General features: G+C 39.5%; 1 protein-coding gene across 2 annotated transcripts in view; it reads right to left on the bottom strand.

Moving 5' to 3' along the window:
• The window catches only part of WDTC1 (WD and tetratricopeptide repeats 1), a 64,290-nt gene that overhangs the window by 39,833 nt on the left and 8,322 nt on the right, over positions 1-16,135 (bottom strand). For both annotated transcript variants that reach the window (XM_058553353.1, XM_058553355.1), the window contains exons 2-3: positions 8,302-8,449; positions 6,763-6,846 (exon numbers count right to left, since the gene is read on the bottom strand). In XM_058553353.1, coding sequence (XP_058409336.1) covers positions 6,763-6,846; positions 8,302-8,349 — 132 coding nt within the window. In that variant the 5' untranslated portion in view covers positions 8,350-8,449. The remainder of the gene's footprint in view (positions 1-6,762; positions 6,847-8,301; positions 8,450-16,135) is intronic.

Below are 16,135 nucleotides of genomic sequence, written 5' to 3'. Positions count from 1 at the left end.
ATGAGCATCTACTAAAGGTTCAGCACTGTGTCCTGAGAGTTCTCCTTAAGTTTCCATTTGCATTTTTCAAAAGCATACAAAGTAGTAAATTAGGAAATCCAGGAAAAAAATTTCCCCCAGATAATAAAGAAGAAAACATTATAATCAATAACTACAAAAAGGAAGGAGCTTTTACTGTTGATTTTACCTCTTTTATCCCACTTCCAACCCCCATTAATCACCTCTTTCTAATGCCAAAAATCAACTGTTGTCAATCAATGTGGGGTCTACATGCAACAACGGGTGGGAAATAAAACAAGGGAAGGAAATGACATAAAGTGTTTTTAAAAGTTAGATGCCATCAAATCAGCATGTTAGGACTGGCATCTTAGGAAACTTTAAGAGCTTTCCATAAATAACAACAACAATAATAGCAGCTAATATTTGAGTGCTATATACCATGAATTTTACAATATGCTGGGCACTGTAACCTAAGAAACCTAAGAAACAAACAGGATATGTACATTATTTTATAGATGAGGAGATGGGTGCTAGAATTTAAAGGACTTATCCAAGGTCAAAGAGCTAATAATGGCATTTTTATTACTATTTGGGGGAGGGGAGGTCACAAAAAGGTACTCCCTCCATCGTCAAACTAGGAAAGAGGGAAGTAAGATAGCCTTTTGAGAGTTAAGATTGTAAAAATCACTACAGTTGAACTTTCCCTCCTCCTTGGCTTCCATGATACCATGTTCTCCTCAGGTTCTCCCACCACGCCTACTCTTTCTGTCTCCTGTGGGTAGAGTAAGAGAAGAAACAGGTAATCTCTAAATGTTGAAACATCTTGGTTCTTGGTCCTGGGCCCTCTTCTCTCTCCTACTTTCTCCCCAAGTGATATTATCCAGTCATCTTGTTTCATGGCTCTATAGACCACTGGTTCTCAAACTTTTTAGTCTCAAGAGCCCTATAAACTATTAAAAATTATTGAGCATCAAATACTCCCCACAATAATTGAGGACCTCAAAGAACTTTTGTTTATATGGGTTATATCTAGTTTTTTAAAATAATTTTATTTATTTATTTATTTTCCCCCTAAGCCCCAGCAGATAGTTGTATGTCATAGCTGCACATCCTTCTAGTTGCTGTATGTGGGACGCGGCCTCAACATGGCCGGAGAAGCGGTGCGTCGGTGCGCGCCCGGGGTTCCAAACCTGGGCTGCCAGCAGCGGAGTGTGCGCACCTAACCGCTAAGCCACGGGGCTGGCCCTGGGTTATATCTATTGATATTTACCATATCAGAAATTAAAACTGAAATATTTCATGCTATTAATTTCATTTAAAAATAACAACAAAAATAAGTTAACACATTTTAAATGAAAAGTAACTATATTTTCCAAGATAGAAGATTTTAATGACAAGAGTGGTATTGCTTTACATTTTTGCAAACCTCTTTAATGTCTAGCTTAAGGGAAGACAACTGGGTTCTGATATCTACTTTTGTATTCAGTCTGTTGCAATATGTTATTTTGGTTGAAGGATGTAAAGAAAATTCAGCCTCATAAAGATAAGTAGTTTGAATAGGGAGGAGTATTTTAATACCCTTTTCAGATAATTGTAGATACGCTTCTTTGATACTACATCAAAACTCTACAAGTAATGGTTTCTTGTAGTTATAATGTGGAATCTGAAACCACATAAATGAACTATTGGTACCCTACTACATGAAAACACATTGGTCTACTCCACCTTATGCGTGGCTCTTTTGAGCATGCATGATTTTGTTACATTATACAGTGGTCATTTTGAAAACAGTGACTCAGTGAATCTGAAGATCTTCACATGTTAACATCCATTATACAATACTGTTGACATTTGTTAATATCACCACAGATCTTATCAAAAAAGTCTTTTAAGTATTGAGAAGCTACCAAGCTCATAGTGGCAGATACAAGTTTTTTTATATTCTTTTTTTGTGGTTCTGCTTAAAAGCTCAAATTTTACCCTTTGCAACAAATACTGTCAGTTGTTAGTGACAGCTCACTTGATTCATTTTTAAGAAAATGTCTGCCAAATACCCACGTTTGAATAACCGTAGTTTTCATCTGCTAATCATTCTTTCAGTGTTCCATGAAAACAGCGGCTAGTTGAGCTTGCAACTCAAACAACTGCACAAGTGCTTTTCCTCAAGACAGCCATCCTAGCTCAGTGTGCAGCAGCAGTGCTTTATAGGTATTTCCCATCCCAAAATACAGAGTACTAAAGAGATGTGTACTTAAGGGTTGAAAATTAATAAAATTAGTAATTTTTACTGCTTCACATCAAGGATATTTTAAGGAAAACTGTCTTTTTTTTTGGTCACTGCAAGTGCATGGGGTAAATAATTCAATGACAGTTTGATACTACTTGCCCTGATTCATGCTAAGGTGACAGTAGTTTTACTCACCACTTTTTTTTTGCAAATTTTTAAATGAATTTTTTTTTTTTTTTTTTGGCAAAGCATGTCTTTAGTATACTATGAAAGTAGTTTTGACCTCATGGATTCCCTTAAAAAGGTTGTAGGAATCCCCAGGGGTCTGCAGACCACACTTTGAGAACTGCTACTAAAGACTATCTCTATGTCCGTGACTCTCCAGTTTTTATCCCAGTCTATGCCTCTCTCCTGATCCCAGATCCACTGGCTCCCGTAACAACGATAGAAATGTCTTTGCTCCTATCAGAGGCCAAGTCCTCTGCTTGAACTCTGAATCCCAGCGCTTCCAGCCTTCCCCAGGACTTTGCTCCTTCAGCCATTCTGTCCTCCTGTATCAGCAATCCCTTCCTCTCTCATCAACATACAAACATGCTCTACTATTTCTTATTCTTACAAATCCCTCCTTTGATCCCATAGGCCCCTTCGGCTATTGCCCCATTTCTCTGCTTTCTTTTGTAAACAAAGTTTTTTAAGAGTTGTTTACACATCTCAATAAAGCTGGAAAAAAACAAAATTACTTTGAAGGGAGGAAGTGAGGAGAATTAAAAAGATGTCATTCTTCCTCCAATTTCCTGAAATGACCTCCCATTAGTTAAAGCCAACCAGAAGAGAGAGGACGAGAGACCACTAATACATCTGTGCAAATCAGCTGCCCAGGTAGTGAGCTGAAGAAAGAAAGGTGAAAAGTAGGTGTAGAAGAGCATGAGTAGATATCTTTGATAGTTTACCCTTTTACTGCTTACATGCTATTATTCCTTTCATCTAGGGGAAAAGGAAGGAAGGAAAGAGGAAAGGAAAGGAGGAAAGGAAGAGAAGGAAGTAAGGGAAGGAAGGGAAAGAAGGAAGGAAAGGAAGGAAGGAAGGGAAGGAAAAGAAGGAAAGAAATTTCCATCACCCTCTAAAAAAAGAAGAAAAAAAGAGTTGTCTACACTTGCTATTGCCGTATCTTCTCCTCCAGTCACTCTTCAGCCCCTCCAATCTAGCATCTATTCCCATCACTCAAATAAAACTGCTCTCAAAACACTCAAATAGACTGCAGTCACTGTTTTGTCCTCACCTTACTCAACTTCTCAGAGCATTACCATTGACCACTCCTTCTGCCCTGACATACTCTCATTACTTGGCCTTTACACTCTCCTGGTTTTGTTTCTTTTCTACTTCACTGACTACTCTTTCTTGGTTAGATTTTTATCTCCTTAGCTTGTAATCAACTTCTGAAAGCTGAAGTGCCTCAGAGCTAGGTCTTGGACCCTATTCTCCAAGGCTCCACAGATACTCGTGTCACCAGATTTCCCCCTGTAGTCCATAGCTTTCTCCTGATTAGTACTGTCAACTGCTTACCCGACATCTCCACAAAGCTATCCGACAGGCTTCCAAACTTAACATGTCCAACTCCCGAATTTCTCCCAAACCTATTTTTCTCCCAGTCTTCTTTCCATCTGCTCTCACTTCTCTAAGTCTCACAAGTGACAAAGCTGGGATTTAAACAGGGTCTTTTTTTTTTTAACATCTAAACCTGTGTACATTCCTTCATACTGTGCACTGCTACCATAGGCCCTGGCCAAGGTGGCCGTCAGGCAAGTGCAAATTGAAACAGTTCACCTTAACATAATTTTGTTTTTGAGTATCAAAATAGATGGAATGGAATCCTGTTTTGTATTCACAGAAGTTTCCAAGTCTATTCTGGACAAAGTTATTAAACCAGAAAGAGATGGTAGAGACAATACGGGCTAGATGGAGGCACAGCTAAAAGGAGAGGCCCAGGGCCGGCCCCGTGGCTTAGTGGTTAAGTGCGCGTGCTCCGCTACTGGTGGCATGGGTTCGGATCCCAGGTGCGCACCGACGAACCGCTTCTCCGGCCATGCTGAGGCCGTGTCCCACATATAGCAACTAGAAGGATGTGCAGCTATGACTGGGGCTTTGGGGAAAAAAAGGAGGAGAACTGGCAACAGATGTTAAGCTCAGAGCCAGTCTTCCTCAGCAAAAAGAGGAGGATTAGCATGGATGTTAGCTCAGGGCTGATCTTCCTCACAAAATAAATGAATAAATAAATAAAACTATTAAAAAAAAAACAAAAACAAAACAAGGAGAGGCCCAGTATGCCACGGGTCACTGTCTACTCAGCATCCACCAGAGCAGGGTTTCTTAACCTCGGCATTATTGACATTTGGGGTTGCATAATTCTTTCTCTTACTGTGCATCCTAGGATGTTTAGCAGCGTCTCTAGCTTCTACTCACTATACGCCAGTAGTACCCTTCTAGTTTTGACAAGCAAAATTATTTCTGGACATTGTCAAATGTCCCCTTGGAGGTAAAATCTTCCTTGTCCATCCTTCAACTGCACTAGAGGGAGGTACTTTGAGTTATGTTCCAAAGGAAATATGGAGAGAAACTAAAACTAATAAAGGATAAATCACAAAATATATCAAAAAATTATGTTTTCAAAGAATTTTTGGAGATATGGGAAAACAATCATGATATAAAAGTATAGAAGGGTTTACCCAACTGTGTAAATGGTACGAGCCCCATTTTGTAGAAAAAAAATTTACATAACAATGGAAAAAAACTGGAAGACTTAAGAATCATAATTGTTATTTATTGAACTAGCTTACTATGATCCAGGCATTGTATCATAGTGCTTCAGACAAATCTCATTTAATCACCACAATGATTCTCAGTTATTGCTCTGTTTTACAGTTCAGGAAACTAGGGGGAACTCGCACAAGAATATATAGCTGTGAAGATAGGTCTTGAACCTTAATTTATCTAGCTCCAATGCCCATCTCTTAACTACTATTCTGCTTCATAATACACAAAGGTGGTATACCAAACGTTAACAATGTTTATCTCAAGACAGTAGAATCAAAAGTTATTTTGTTTCTTCTCCATATTTTCCTGTCTATTCCATATTTTCTACTACAGTATTTATTACTTCTATAATCAGAAAAAAAATTTTAGGTGAAAGTCATACAGACAACCTGGTAACATGGAGAAAAGGATTATTATATGTTAAATTAAAAAAATATAGGAAACTCAACGTAAAGTATGATTACAATTTTGTAAAAATATGCAAGAGATAAAAGGAAGTATACAAAATGCTACTATATTGTAATTGTATTAGGGAGGTGGGACTAAGAAGTAATCTTTACTTAATTTTTCCATATTACTATTAATGTAGTTATATTTTATCATGGATAAAAGTTGATAATTAAAAGAAAACAGTAACAATTACCTATAATCTCACTAGTTCGAGATAACACTGTTAACATTCAATAAATTTCTTTCTATTCTTTTTCTAAGATCAACATGTTCACTTACAAACACTAACCTGAGGAACCAAAGAGAAATAAGAGACCAAAGAAAATTCTTACTCAACCTGCAGATAAAACTAAGTTGGATAGGACAGCTAAAAGTTAGATTCAGGGGTTGGCCCCGTGGCTTAGCGGTTAAGTGTGCGCGCTCGGCTACTGGCGGCCCGGGGTTCGGATCCCGGGCGCGCACTGACACACCACTTCTCTGGCCATGCTGAGGTGGCGTCCCACGTACAGCAACTAGAAGGATGTGCAACTATGACATACAACTAACTACTGGGGCTTTGGGGTGAAAAAGGAGGAGGATTGGCAATAGATGTTAGCTCAGAGCCAGTCTTCCTCAGCAAAAAGAGGAGGATTGGCATGGATGTTAGCTCAGGGCTGATCTTCCTCACACAAAAAAATAAATAAAAGTTGGATTCAAATCATAATCTTGAGGAAGGAAAGGGAATGGAACTAATATTACGGAGCGTCTCTGTGTCAGACACTACGAAAAAGCTGAACTTCTGGACTGAAGGCTTGGCTCCCCATGTACTGGACAGGACAACACTGGACAAGGTGCTTGGCTTTTCTAAACATGTTTTTTTTTAATACCTATTCCCTACTACTTCCCCATTTCTTTGAAGCTAAAATGAGAAAGTACGTGTGTGTGTGCGCACATGTGTGTATAAAAACACTTTGTAAACTCTAAATTCCTGTACAAAGGTAAGAATCATTACTGTCCAAGCCAATAGTAAAAACAGTGGTATGCAACTGAACAAACTTTTTTCAAGCCCAAAGCAAATAATATGACCAAAACATAACTTCTGTGTCTCTGTATCAATCACTAATCTTGACTCACATTTGCCTGCCTAATAAAACTGCTAGAAAGGAGAGGTAACCTTTAGGTATGACCTACAGAGAAGAACTTGTTTATGCCTTGAATAATGCCAAGAGGACTCCCTGGAGGCAGAGAATGGAGAGGCAGCCATCTGTGTCTAGGGTGAAAATTGGATCTCTTACCTGCAGCTCTGCTTCCAGGCCCAGGCGTCTGATAAAGGGGTCAGTGACATGGTAGCGCCGCTCAAAGCTCAGGGCACCCCGCTCCTGGCGGACAGAAACAAACTCATAGTTTCTTGACTCAATTCAACGTGATTTTACTATGTGCCTATTAGATACCCAGCACTGTGCTGGGCACCACAGGAACTAGAAAAGATAACAAGAAATTGGCTGGCAGTAGCTCACACTATACTTAGGCAGGGATTAGAGAATGATAGAAGAGAGTATATAACTAAGCACTAAGTTGTGCTTGTTGGGCTACCAAAAAAAAAGCAAAAATGAAAAAATAAGGAGAGAAAAAAATTGGAAACAACAAATAGGGAATTTTTCCATATTTAGGTTGGAGAGGGTGGGCATTGTCTTTAGGATACATAGTGTAGGGGATATACAACGGAAAAAAATAACTTGCATGGATCCTCCCACTCTACAATTCTGTGCCTCTAGGAAACAGTCCTTGCCCTTGAGAGCCACCCAGTCTAATGAAATCACAAAAAAAAAAAAACCCACAAACGGACAAAGCTCCAAAAGGATTCAGGGATGCAGGGAAAAATATACAAAACACAGACTAACGTGCACCAAGTACATGGCTCATGTAGAGGCATGGACTCAATCCTTCTGGATGGTGACCACAGCTTATGCTGCAGGACAGTTAATTTTTAAAAGATTTTTAATTAAAAATTTTTTTAGCACTTAACCTTTTTAAAGAACTTTCTTATGTTCTTTCAGATTTCATTCTCAAGATCAGCCTGCAGACAGACAGACATTATCATTTAAAAACAGAAAACTGAGGCACAGGGAGGTAAAATGAATAAAGTCTTATATGTAGTTAATTAGGGCAGTGGTGAGATTCAGCTCCTAACCCCAACTTGGGGTACTACAGAAGAACATCACGTCTTGGTCGAATCTCTTCCATTAAGACCCCGTCCTCCTTTACTGAAGGTTTCTCTGACAAAGCCTGGGCCACCTCACTAAATGAACTTGACTGCCCAGTCATCCATTCATCTCATAGTACTGGAGTGTTTTCTATGTACAAACTGCAGAGAACAGGTGCGGGCTTTCGTATAGGAGACCTTTGAAGAAGAGAAGAAAGAGTCTACGCTGAACTGGGACTAAGACGGTCCCAGATTCTGTTATTTGTACAACTTATCTTCTGGAGCAACATGAAGAAGCTATATTTACTCCTACTACACACACCCCCCCCCACACACACACACGGATGTGCACACACATGCACAACACACTGATGGCTCCCTTTCCTCATCAGCCTCCATTAATCTCAGCAGCCCAGGTATAAGCATTTGGACAGAGGAGTCTCCATGTTCTTGCGTAAAAGAAGATGGGAGTCAAGTGACCTTGATTCTAGTCCCAGGTCTAATTTGCCACTAATTAGCTAAGTGACTTTAGGCAAGTCACCGACTCTAAACCTCAGTTTCATCAGCTGTAAAATGAATCTGTGGAAGAAAAAGGACCTCATGTTCTGGTTCAGAGCTCTGGGATGCTTACCTTGATCTGCCTACAGATGAGGTCTCTAGTTATGTTGACTTTTGCCATCTTCTCTTAATGGATTCAACAGAAGGAAGCTATAGAAGGATCTTCAGGACCCTTGAGCATTCCAGCCAAGCCCAGGTCCACAAGACACACATTTAATTACCTGGGAAAAAAACATCATCAAACCTTGGGGGATGGAATAAGGTAAGTTCAGAGCCCTGATTCCAACCCTCAAACAGCCCCCCAGCCCACCCAGTAAACTGGCTATTGCCTGTGATTTATGACACGGTAGGCTGGCCCTGCTCCATAGTGGTGAAGAACCTCTGGTGGGTGGAGGGCGTGGAGGGGGTGGGGAGACAATGCCTCACAGCCACAGGAAGTATTGGAACAAACACTGAAGGAGTAACGTATGCTTCACTAGAAAATGGGGAGTTGGATATGAGTATGAAGGAAGATGGAAGCATATCCTGAAAGTAAGAACAAGGCACACAGAATGAAAGATGTCAAGTTTCACTTGCTCAGTATGCATCTGTGGCAACCAGTCTGAAACTTTTAATTATGCTTCAAATCCCTGACCCTCAGCTTAGCTCTCCCCAAAACCAAATCAGTATCACAGACAGAACACTCAACCCTCTAAGAGATTCACAGAATCAAAGAGCAGACAGGAAATGTAATGGTGACCATGTCCAAGATCCAATGCAATAAAGAAATCCCTCTTCAAAATCCTGACAGGTAGGCTTTCAGTTTCACGACCTCTTGAAGCACCTTATTCCTTTATTATACAACTGACAGTGAGAAAGACCTAGTAATCTCATTTCTTATAATTTACCATAAGAAAACACAAAATATAAGAAATAAAACAGTTCCATACCCAAGAATATTCATCACAGATTTTGTAAAAGGAAAAAAAATAAAACCACACAAGTTTCCAATGATAGAGGAATGGCTACATAATGTATAGCCATATGATATTATGCAGCATTAGAAAGGCTACTTATGAAGGAAAAATGCTTACATCCCATCAAATTTTTATATAATAACACGATGCTTCTTCAATAAACACTACTATCACAGCTATGTTTAAAAAGGAAATATAGAAAATAATTTAAGGGCCGGCCCCGTGGCTTAGTGGTTAAGTGCGCGCGCTCCGCTGCTGGCGGCCCGGGTTCGGATCCCGGGCGCGCACCGACGCACCGCTTCTCCGGCCATGCTGAGGCCGCGTCCCACATACAGCAACTAGAAGGATGTGCAGCTATGACATACAACTATCTACTGGGGCTTTGGGGGGAAAAAATAAATAAATAAAAATCTTTAAAAAAAAAAAAGAAAAGAATTTAATAGCCATCTTTGGATAATACTATGATTTTTTTCCTTTTTGATGTTTTAAAATTTTTTCTATAAAAGCACATTAATTTTGTAATCAGAAAAAAAAAACACTAGAGGAAAAAAATAAACCATTAGGTTTTAAAATAAAGTTCTGCCTCCTGTTACTTCCACCTTTTGGTCCTGGTTCCACCTCTGCAGCCACACAGAAGGTTTAGTCTTTCTTCCCCATCACAGCCCTTTGTGCTGTGATGATGGCTCTCAGGGCCCACCAGGCCTCTCCGCCAACCCTCCCAAGCCAGCAAGACCTCCTGAGAAGACTTCTGGACCTCCTGCACCTGGCTTTCCACCAGCTGGGCTCCTGCAGATTCCTAGCACATCCCCCTTAAATCACACCTTTCTCCACCTGATCTGCGGGCAGACTCCTTCCTTTCCTTTGGCATTTAATCCACAAAAGGAAACTCTCCATATAAACACTACGTTATTGCAGATATTTTTTTCTTTAGGCACACAGTAGAACAATAAAGAACTTGCTGCCTGATGTTCCCATTCAGCCCAAGTTCTTTGGGGCTTATGCCTCCATGAGCCACTAGGGGATCATAGGCTCTTAAAAGCGCAAGAACCTTCCCTTACAATGCGGAAGCCATCCAGCATTGCATCTTAGTGAGCATTACCAGGTAGATACGGAAGTCACTGGCACTACTTAGCGTCACAAAACTTGTGAGCACCAAGAACATCCAGGGATGTCAACTGAGAATAACTACAGCTTCGTGATGGCTTTTCCAGGGGACATTGGCCATCAAATTAAAAATGTGAATTTGAACAAACTGACATACACTAAACACTGGCCTGCAATTGTGTTTACGGCTCTGGTTTGCGATATAATGGTCAAAGCCAAAACAACACCAGTAATTTCCCCCACAATCACCAAGAATATGGGGTAAGGCTTATTACAGTGGAAAGAACACCAAAGTCAGTGAGTATATCTGGTATTAAGCAAGACCAGTTATATGGTCTTGGTCAAGTCTCTTAATCTCTCCAAGTAGGCACTCATTCCTGTGACTCACAGGCACAGGAAGCACTGGAACAAACACTGAAGGGGTCACGTATGCTTCACCAGAAAAAGGCTCACTCTTTACCACCAACATGCTTTTCCTTGGAAGACTGCTGGCAAGGTTAAATGAAATAGTGTTAAGCACAAAGTTTTTTGTTTAATTTTATTTTGAAAAGAATATAAATACTTTTTTGAAAAGAATATAAATACTTTAATCTGCTAAGAAATAGTAAGTTGCCAAATATTACACACTTACTATGTACCAGGAATTGTGCTAAATGCTTTATATTCATTCATTTATTGATTCAACAAATGAACACAAGAAGCTTCTACTATATGCCAGGTACTATTCCAGGCCCAGGGGATATAGCAGCAAACAAAACAAGCAAGTTCCTTACTCTCATGGTACTTACATTCTAGCAGGAGGGGACAGATAATAAATAATAATACAAATGAAATAAGAATATATCCAATAGTGAAAAGTACTATGATGAAAATAAAACAGGTTGATATGAGAGTGATTGACGGGCTACCTTTAGACTTGAGGTCAAAGAAGATGTAGTACACATTTGTGGAGTTTTCTGGCTGCTCAGCATTTGAATCCCTTCCAATATTTTGGGAATTCCCCGTCTAATGAGTCTGGTGGGAGGCAGAGCACCCTTCCACTGTGAAGTGAGAATGGTGGAGACTAAGATTCTCTTTCTGAGGCTTGCTTGCAGCTAGAGTGTGTACATATGGCTCAGGTTATGCCAACCAGACACATCAGCCCCAGACCTTAACTGGGATATGGTGTCAAAGAATCCGAGGACCATGGAGAGTCGATGCTGGCAGCAAAGGTGGCTATAGTGGCCATTAAGGTCCAGTCAGCTGGTGGTAGTGGCGTAAGCCATATAAGTGGACTGGTTCTGTGAATGATTTTGGCTGTGGATCCTGGCTGCTACCCAGTTTCCCCTGTTCTAGCCCATTCTTCAAGCCTGGCTTTGTGGCCTTCCTTGATATTTTGTAAATTTCCCTAATATCCTTTCAATAATCAGCTGGAGTTGGTTTCTGTTGCTCACAACTACAAATCCTGCCTGATACAGAGGGGTTCTCTGAGAAGATGACATTTAAGCTGAGACATGAATGACAAGAAGTTGTAAAGAACTAGGGGAGGGCACTTCTGAGGAAAGAGAACAACCAGTGCTAAGGCTGTAGAGGAAGATTGATTCAAAAAGCTTGTGTGTAGATGCTATTACTATCATCATTTTACAGATAAGGAAATAGAGACATGACATCATTTTCACAATGTCACACAGCTAATAAACTGGAGCTGGAGCAGGGACTCAAACCCAGAGCTGTATGCACACTCTTCACCACCATGGCATGTAATTCCTAGAGATCACCATGAGAATCCACCAAAAGAGCCAACTAAATTGTCACTACTCATTCACTAATTTTTTTAAAACATTAACTGAGTATTTACCAAGTACCAAGCACTGTGCTAGACCAAGACAGCATAGAATCAAAGGCAAGGGGCTTTAGCTAAGATTGGTGTGTGACTTGCAAACACTAAAAGGAACAAGAGGAGGAAAAAGCACAGAAACCAGACAAGCAAAAAGCAACTACAATTCAGGTAAATGGTAAAATGGAAACTGGGATTTAAAACAATATCAAACCTCTGGTAGGCAAAGGTTTAAAAAAACAAAATGTCAAATTTAATACAACTACTGTTCAGTTAGCATTCTGGTGAACATTTCTGTTCCCACCCTGAGAAGAAATGATAGCATACTGGCAGATAGCTCTTTCTAGAGCACGGCCACCTTCTCTCCTCTCAAGGAAACAGAGATTCAGTGCCTTTCCACAAACTTGTACAGGAAGACAAGCATAACTGGAAACATTTCTAAGTAGAGATTATTTAAAGGGTTCACATCAGGAGAGAAATACTCTCACATCTACCAAGGGGCATAACTAGTTTCATACTTCAGTCCAAAAGTCTCTCAAATATAAATAATCAGATAAATAAATGAACAGTTACTTTAATATGAGAAGGTTAATCATGGGCAGATTTTAAAAGCATTATTTTAAGGAGGGCTCCAAAATAGTCAATTCTACAGAGTAAAGAACTCATAGATAAGGAAAGATATGAATGAAAGATTTGGAATCGGCAAAAGGAAGTTATATATATACGATTAAACACTAGAAAAGACTATATCCAGGAGATTTCTATCTCTGGTGCAGTATGCAAATTACATAATGTCCAGTTCTGCTGAGAGGCAAAAACACTGAAATAAGTGACTTCAAGAATCCATAAGATAAAATTTTCAACGCCTATTATGCCAGGCACTATGGTGGACTTTGAAAATATGGCAAAAAACAAGGCAAACACAGACCCTTCTCTTCAAGAACACACAATATAGTTTTCATTAATTGAATATCAATGGCACCAAGGCTATTGTAATCAGAGGTCCATAGAGGTACTAAAAAAGGCTATTTTAACAAAATGAATAGCTAGGATAGTAAATAGAGAAGGAACAACATGGAATAATAAATTAAATCTTGTTTATACTCATTTATTCATAAAAGAAAGTACAAAAATGACAGTGGGAGAAACAAACTAAACATATGACAGTAGAGCAAGAAAGACAACTTGGAAAGCACTAATGAAAAATGAGGACTTGAACACACCACAAGCAACTTTTGTATGTGTGTGTGAGGAAGGTTCAGCCCTGAGCTAACATCCACGCCAATCTTCCTCTTTTTGCTGAGGAAGACTGGCCCTGTGCTAACATCTGTGCCTATCTTCCTCCACTTTATATGGGACGCCACCATAGCATGGCCTGACAAGCGGTGCATCAGTGTGCACCCAGGATCTGAACCCAGGCTGCCAGCAGCGGACCGCACGCACTTAACCACTACACCACGGGGCCGGCCCCCACAAGCAACTTTTAATGTATATTCTTCATTCCAAGGATAGCATAGTTAACTGAATATACCCTTAATTTCACACTTAAAGCTTTACTAACATTGAGGGTTAATTTGTTTGCAGAACATGAAAGCTCAATAAAAACTTTCTCTAGCTAGAGTACAAAGGTTTAAGAATGGCATCTACTGTACTTTAGAATATTCCAGGCCAGCTCTAGTTGATACTCAATGAAAAGAAGGAAGAAGGAAGCCAGTTTCTGGGTGTCGGGAATATGAAAAATATAAAAATACCTAAGGCACAGAGGAAAACATATGACATAATGTTATAAAGAAAATATGAGCTGCTATGCAGATGTTACACTTCCCAAAAGGTATTCTATTCCTGGAGTTCTAAAATGCCTAACATGTCACCACTTAACCCCATCCCTTCCACAAACTTTTAACTTAGGCTACTGGGAAACTTTCTTCTATGGGCATATCTCTACTATTATAAAGGAAGCTAATTAAGAAAATAAAATTCAATTAACAAATCAATTTGGAGGAATTAATCTACTTCACAATACAAAGGGTACCAATAATACAATAGCCTGAGGTCAACAAGCCTTAGAAGAAAGTACACCTGGTGAAGATTACTCATAGGGAACCAAAGATTGAATGGTAATATCCAAACATGAGAAACCACCCATTTCAGGTGTGCCATAGTCCTTATTTGGGCTCCGGACAATGCAGCAGAAAGAGAAGCAGACTTAAAATACTTAGGCACCTGGGCCTGAATTCCAGCCCCCTCACTGTGCCAGTTAGTACCTCCTTAGGCAACTAACTTAACCTTTCTAAGTTTCAATTTCCTCATTTGTAAAATCGGGATACTAACCTACTTCAATGGGTTGTTGGGAGGAACGAATGATGAATATATGTGAAAGCACATGATAGTACCTGGATTGTAGTACGTGCTCAACAGATGTTAGCCAAATCTGAATTCTACTAAGACCTGATAACTCCTGTTATCTATGCTCAGTGGCATGACATTTCTCCCTTACTTCCTTCCCTACCAGAGAGACAACGCTGACTGGGGATTCCACTGTTGGATGGTGGGGCATTATTATAATAGCTACAAGCATTATTCCTAATAGCTAAAAGGTGGAAACAACCCAAACGTCCGTCAACTGATGAATGGATAAACAAAATGCAGTATATACATACAATGGAATATTATTTTGCCATAAAAAGGAATGAAACACTGATACATGCTACAACATCAATGAGCTTTGAAAACGTTATGCTAAGTGAAAGAAGCCCACATATTGTATAATCCCATTTATATGAAATGTCCAGAATAGGAAAATATATAGAAAAGAAAGTAGATTTGTGGTTTCTTGAGGTTGGAGGGGCTGGGGGATAGAGGGGTGATAGCTAAAGGATATGTGTTTCCCTTTTTTTAAAAATTTAAGTGAAATTCACATAACATAAAATTAATCATTTTAAAGTGTAAAATTCAGTGGTATTTAGTACATTCACAATGTTATGCAACCATCACCTCCAGCTGGTTCCAAAACATTTCTATCACCCCAAAAGAAAACTTCATATCCATTAAATAGTTAGTCCTTAGTCCCTCCTCCTCCCAGCATCTGGCAATCCCCAATTTACTTTCCGTATCTATGAATTTACCCATTTGAGATATTTCATATAAATGGAATCTTTCAATACGGGCCTTTCGTGTCTGGTTTCTTTGACTTAGCATACATCTTGAGGTCCATCCATATTGTAGCATGTATCAGTACTTCATTCCTTTTTATGGCTGAGTACGATTCCATTGCACTGATATGCCACATTCTGTTTATTCATTCATCCGCTGGCTGTTGTGAATGGTGCTGCTATGAACATTTGTGTAAAAGTATCTGTTTGAGTACTTGTTTTAAATTCTTCTGAGTATATATCTAGGAGTGGAATTGCTGGGTCATATGGTAATTTTATTTTTAACTTTGCGAGGAATCATCAAACTGTTTTCCACGGCAGCTGCACCATTTTACATTTTAACCAGCAATGTACGAGGGTTCTAATATCTCTACATCCTCACCAACAAGTGGTGTTTTTTTTCCTTCCTAATTATAGCCATTCTAATGGGTACAAAGTGGTATTTCATTGTGGTTCAGGATTTCTTTTTGAGGTGAGGAATATGTTCTAAAATGGACTGTGGTGATTGTTGCACTTATCTACGAGTATACTAAAAACCATTGAATTGTATACTTTGAATGGGTGAATTGTATGGTATATGAATTATATCCCAATAAAGTTATTATACATATATAAAAAAACAAAGAAACTACTGATACTGGCAACGATGGATGAATCTCATAGATTCTGAGCAACAGAAGCCAGATATTAAAAAGTACATACTGTATGATTACATTTATATGAAGTTCTAGAACAGGCAAAATTATAGTTAAAAAAAAAAAAAATCAGGGGCTGGCCCGTGGCTTAGCGGTTAAGTGCGCGCGCTCCGCTGCTGGCGGCCCGGGTTCGTATCCCGGGCATGCACCGACGCACCGCTTCTCCGGCCACGCTGAGGCCGCA

Source organism: Diceros bicornis, chromosome 13 (genome assembly GCF_020826845.1).
Source record: "Diceros bicornis minor isolate mBicDic1 chromosome 13, mDicBic1.mat.cur, whole genome shotgun sequence".
Classification (NCBI taxonomy): domain Eukaryota; kingdom Metazoa; phylum Chordata; class Mammalia; order Perissodactyla; family Rhinocerotidae; genus Diceros; species Diceros bicornis.
The sequence above is the reverse complement of the archived record's forward strand: the minus strand, read 5'-3'. Positions and strand labels throughout refer to the sequence as shown.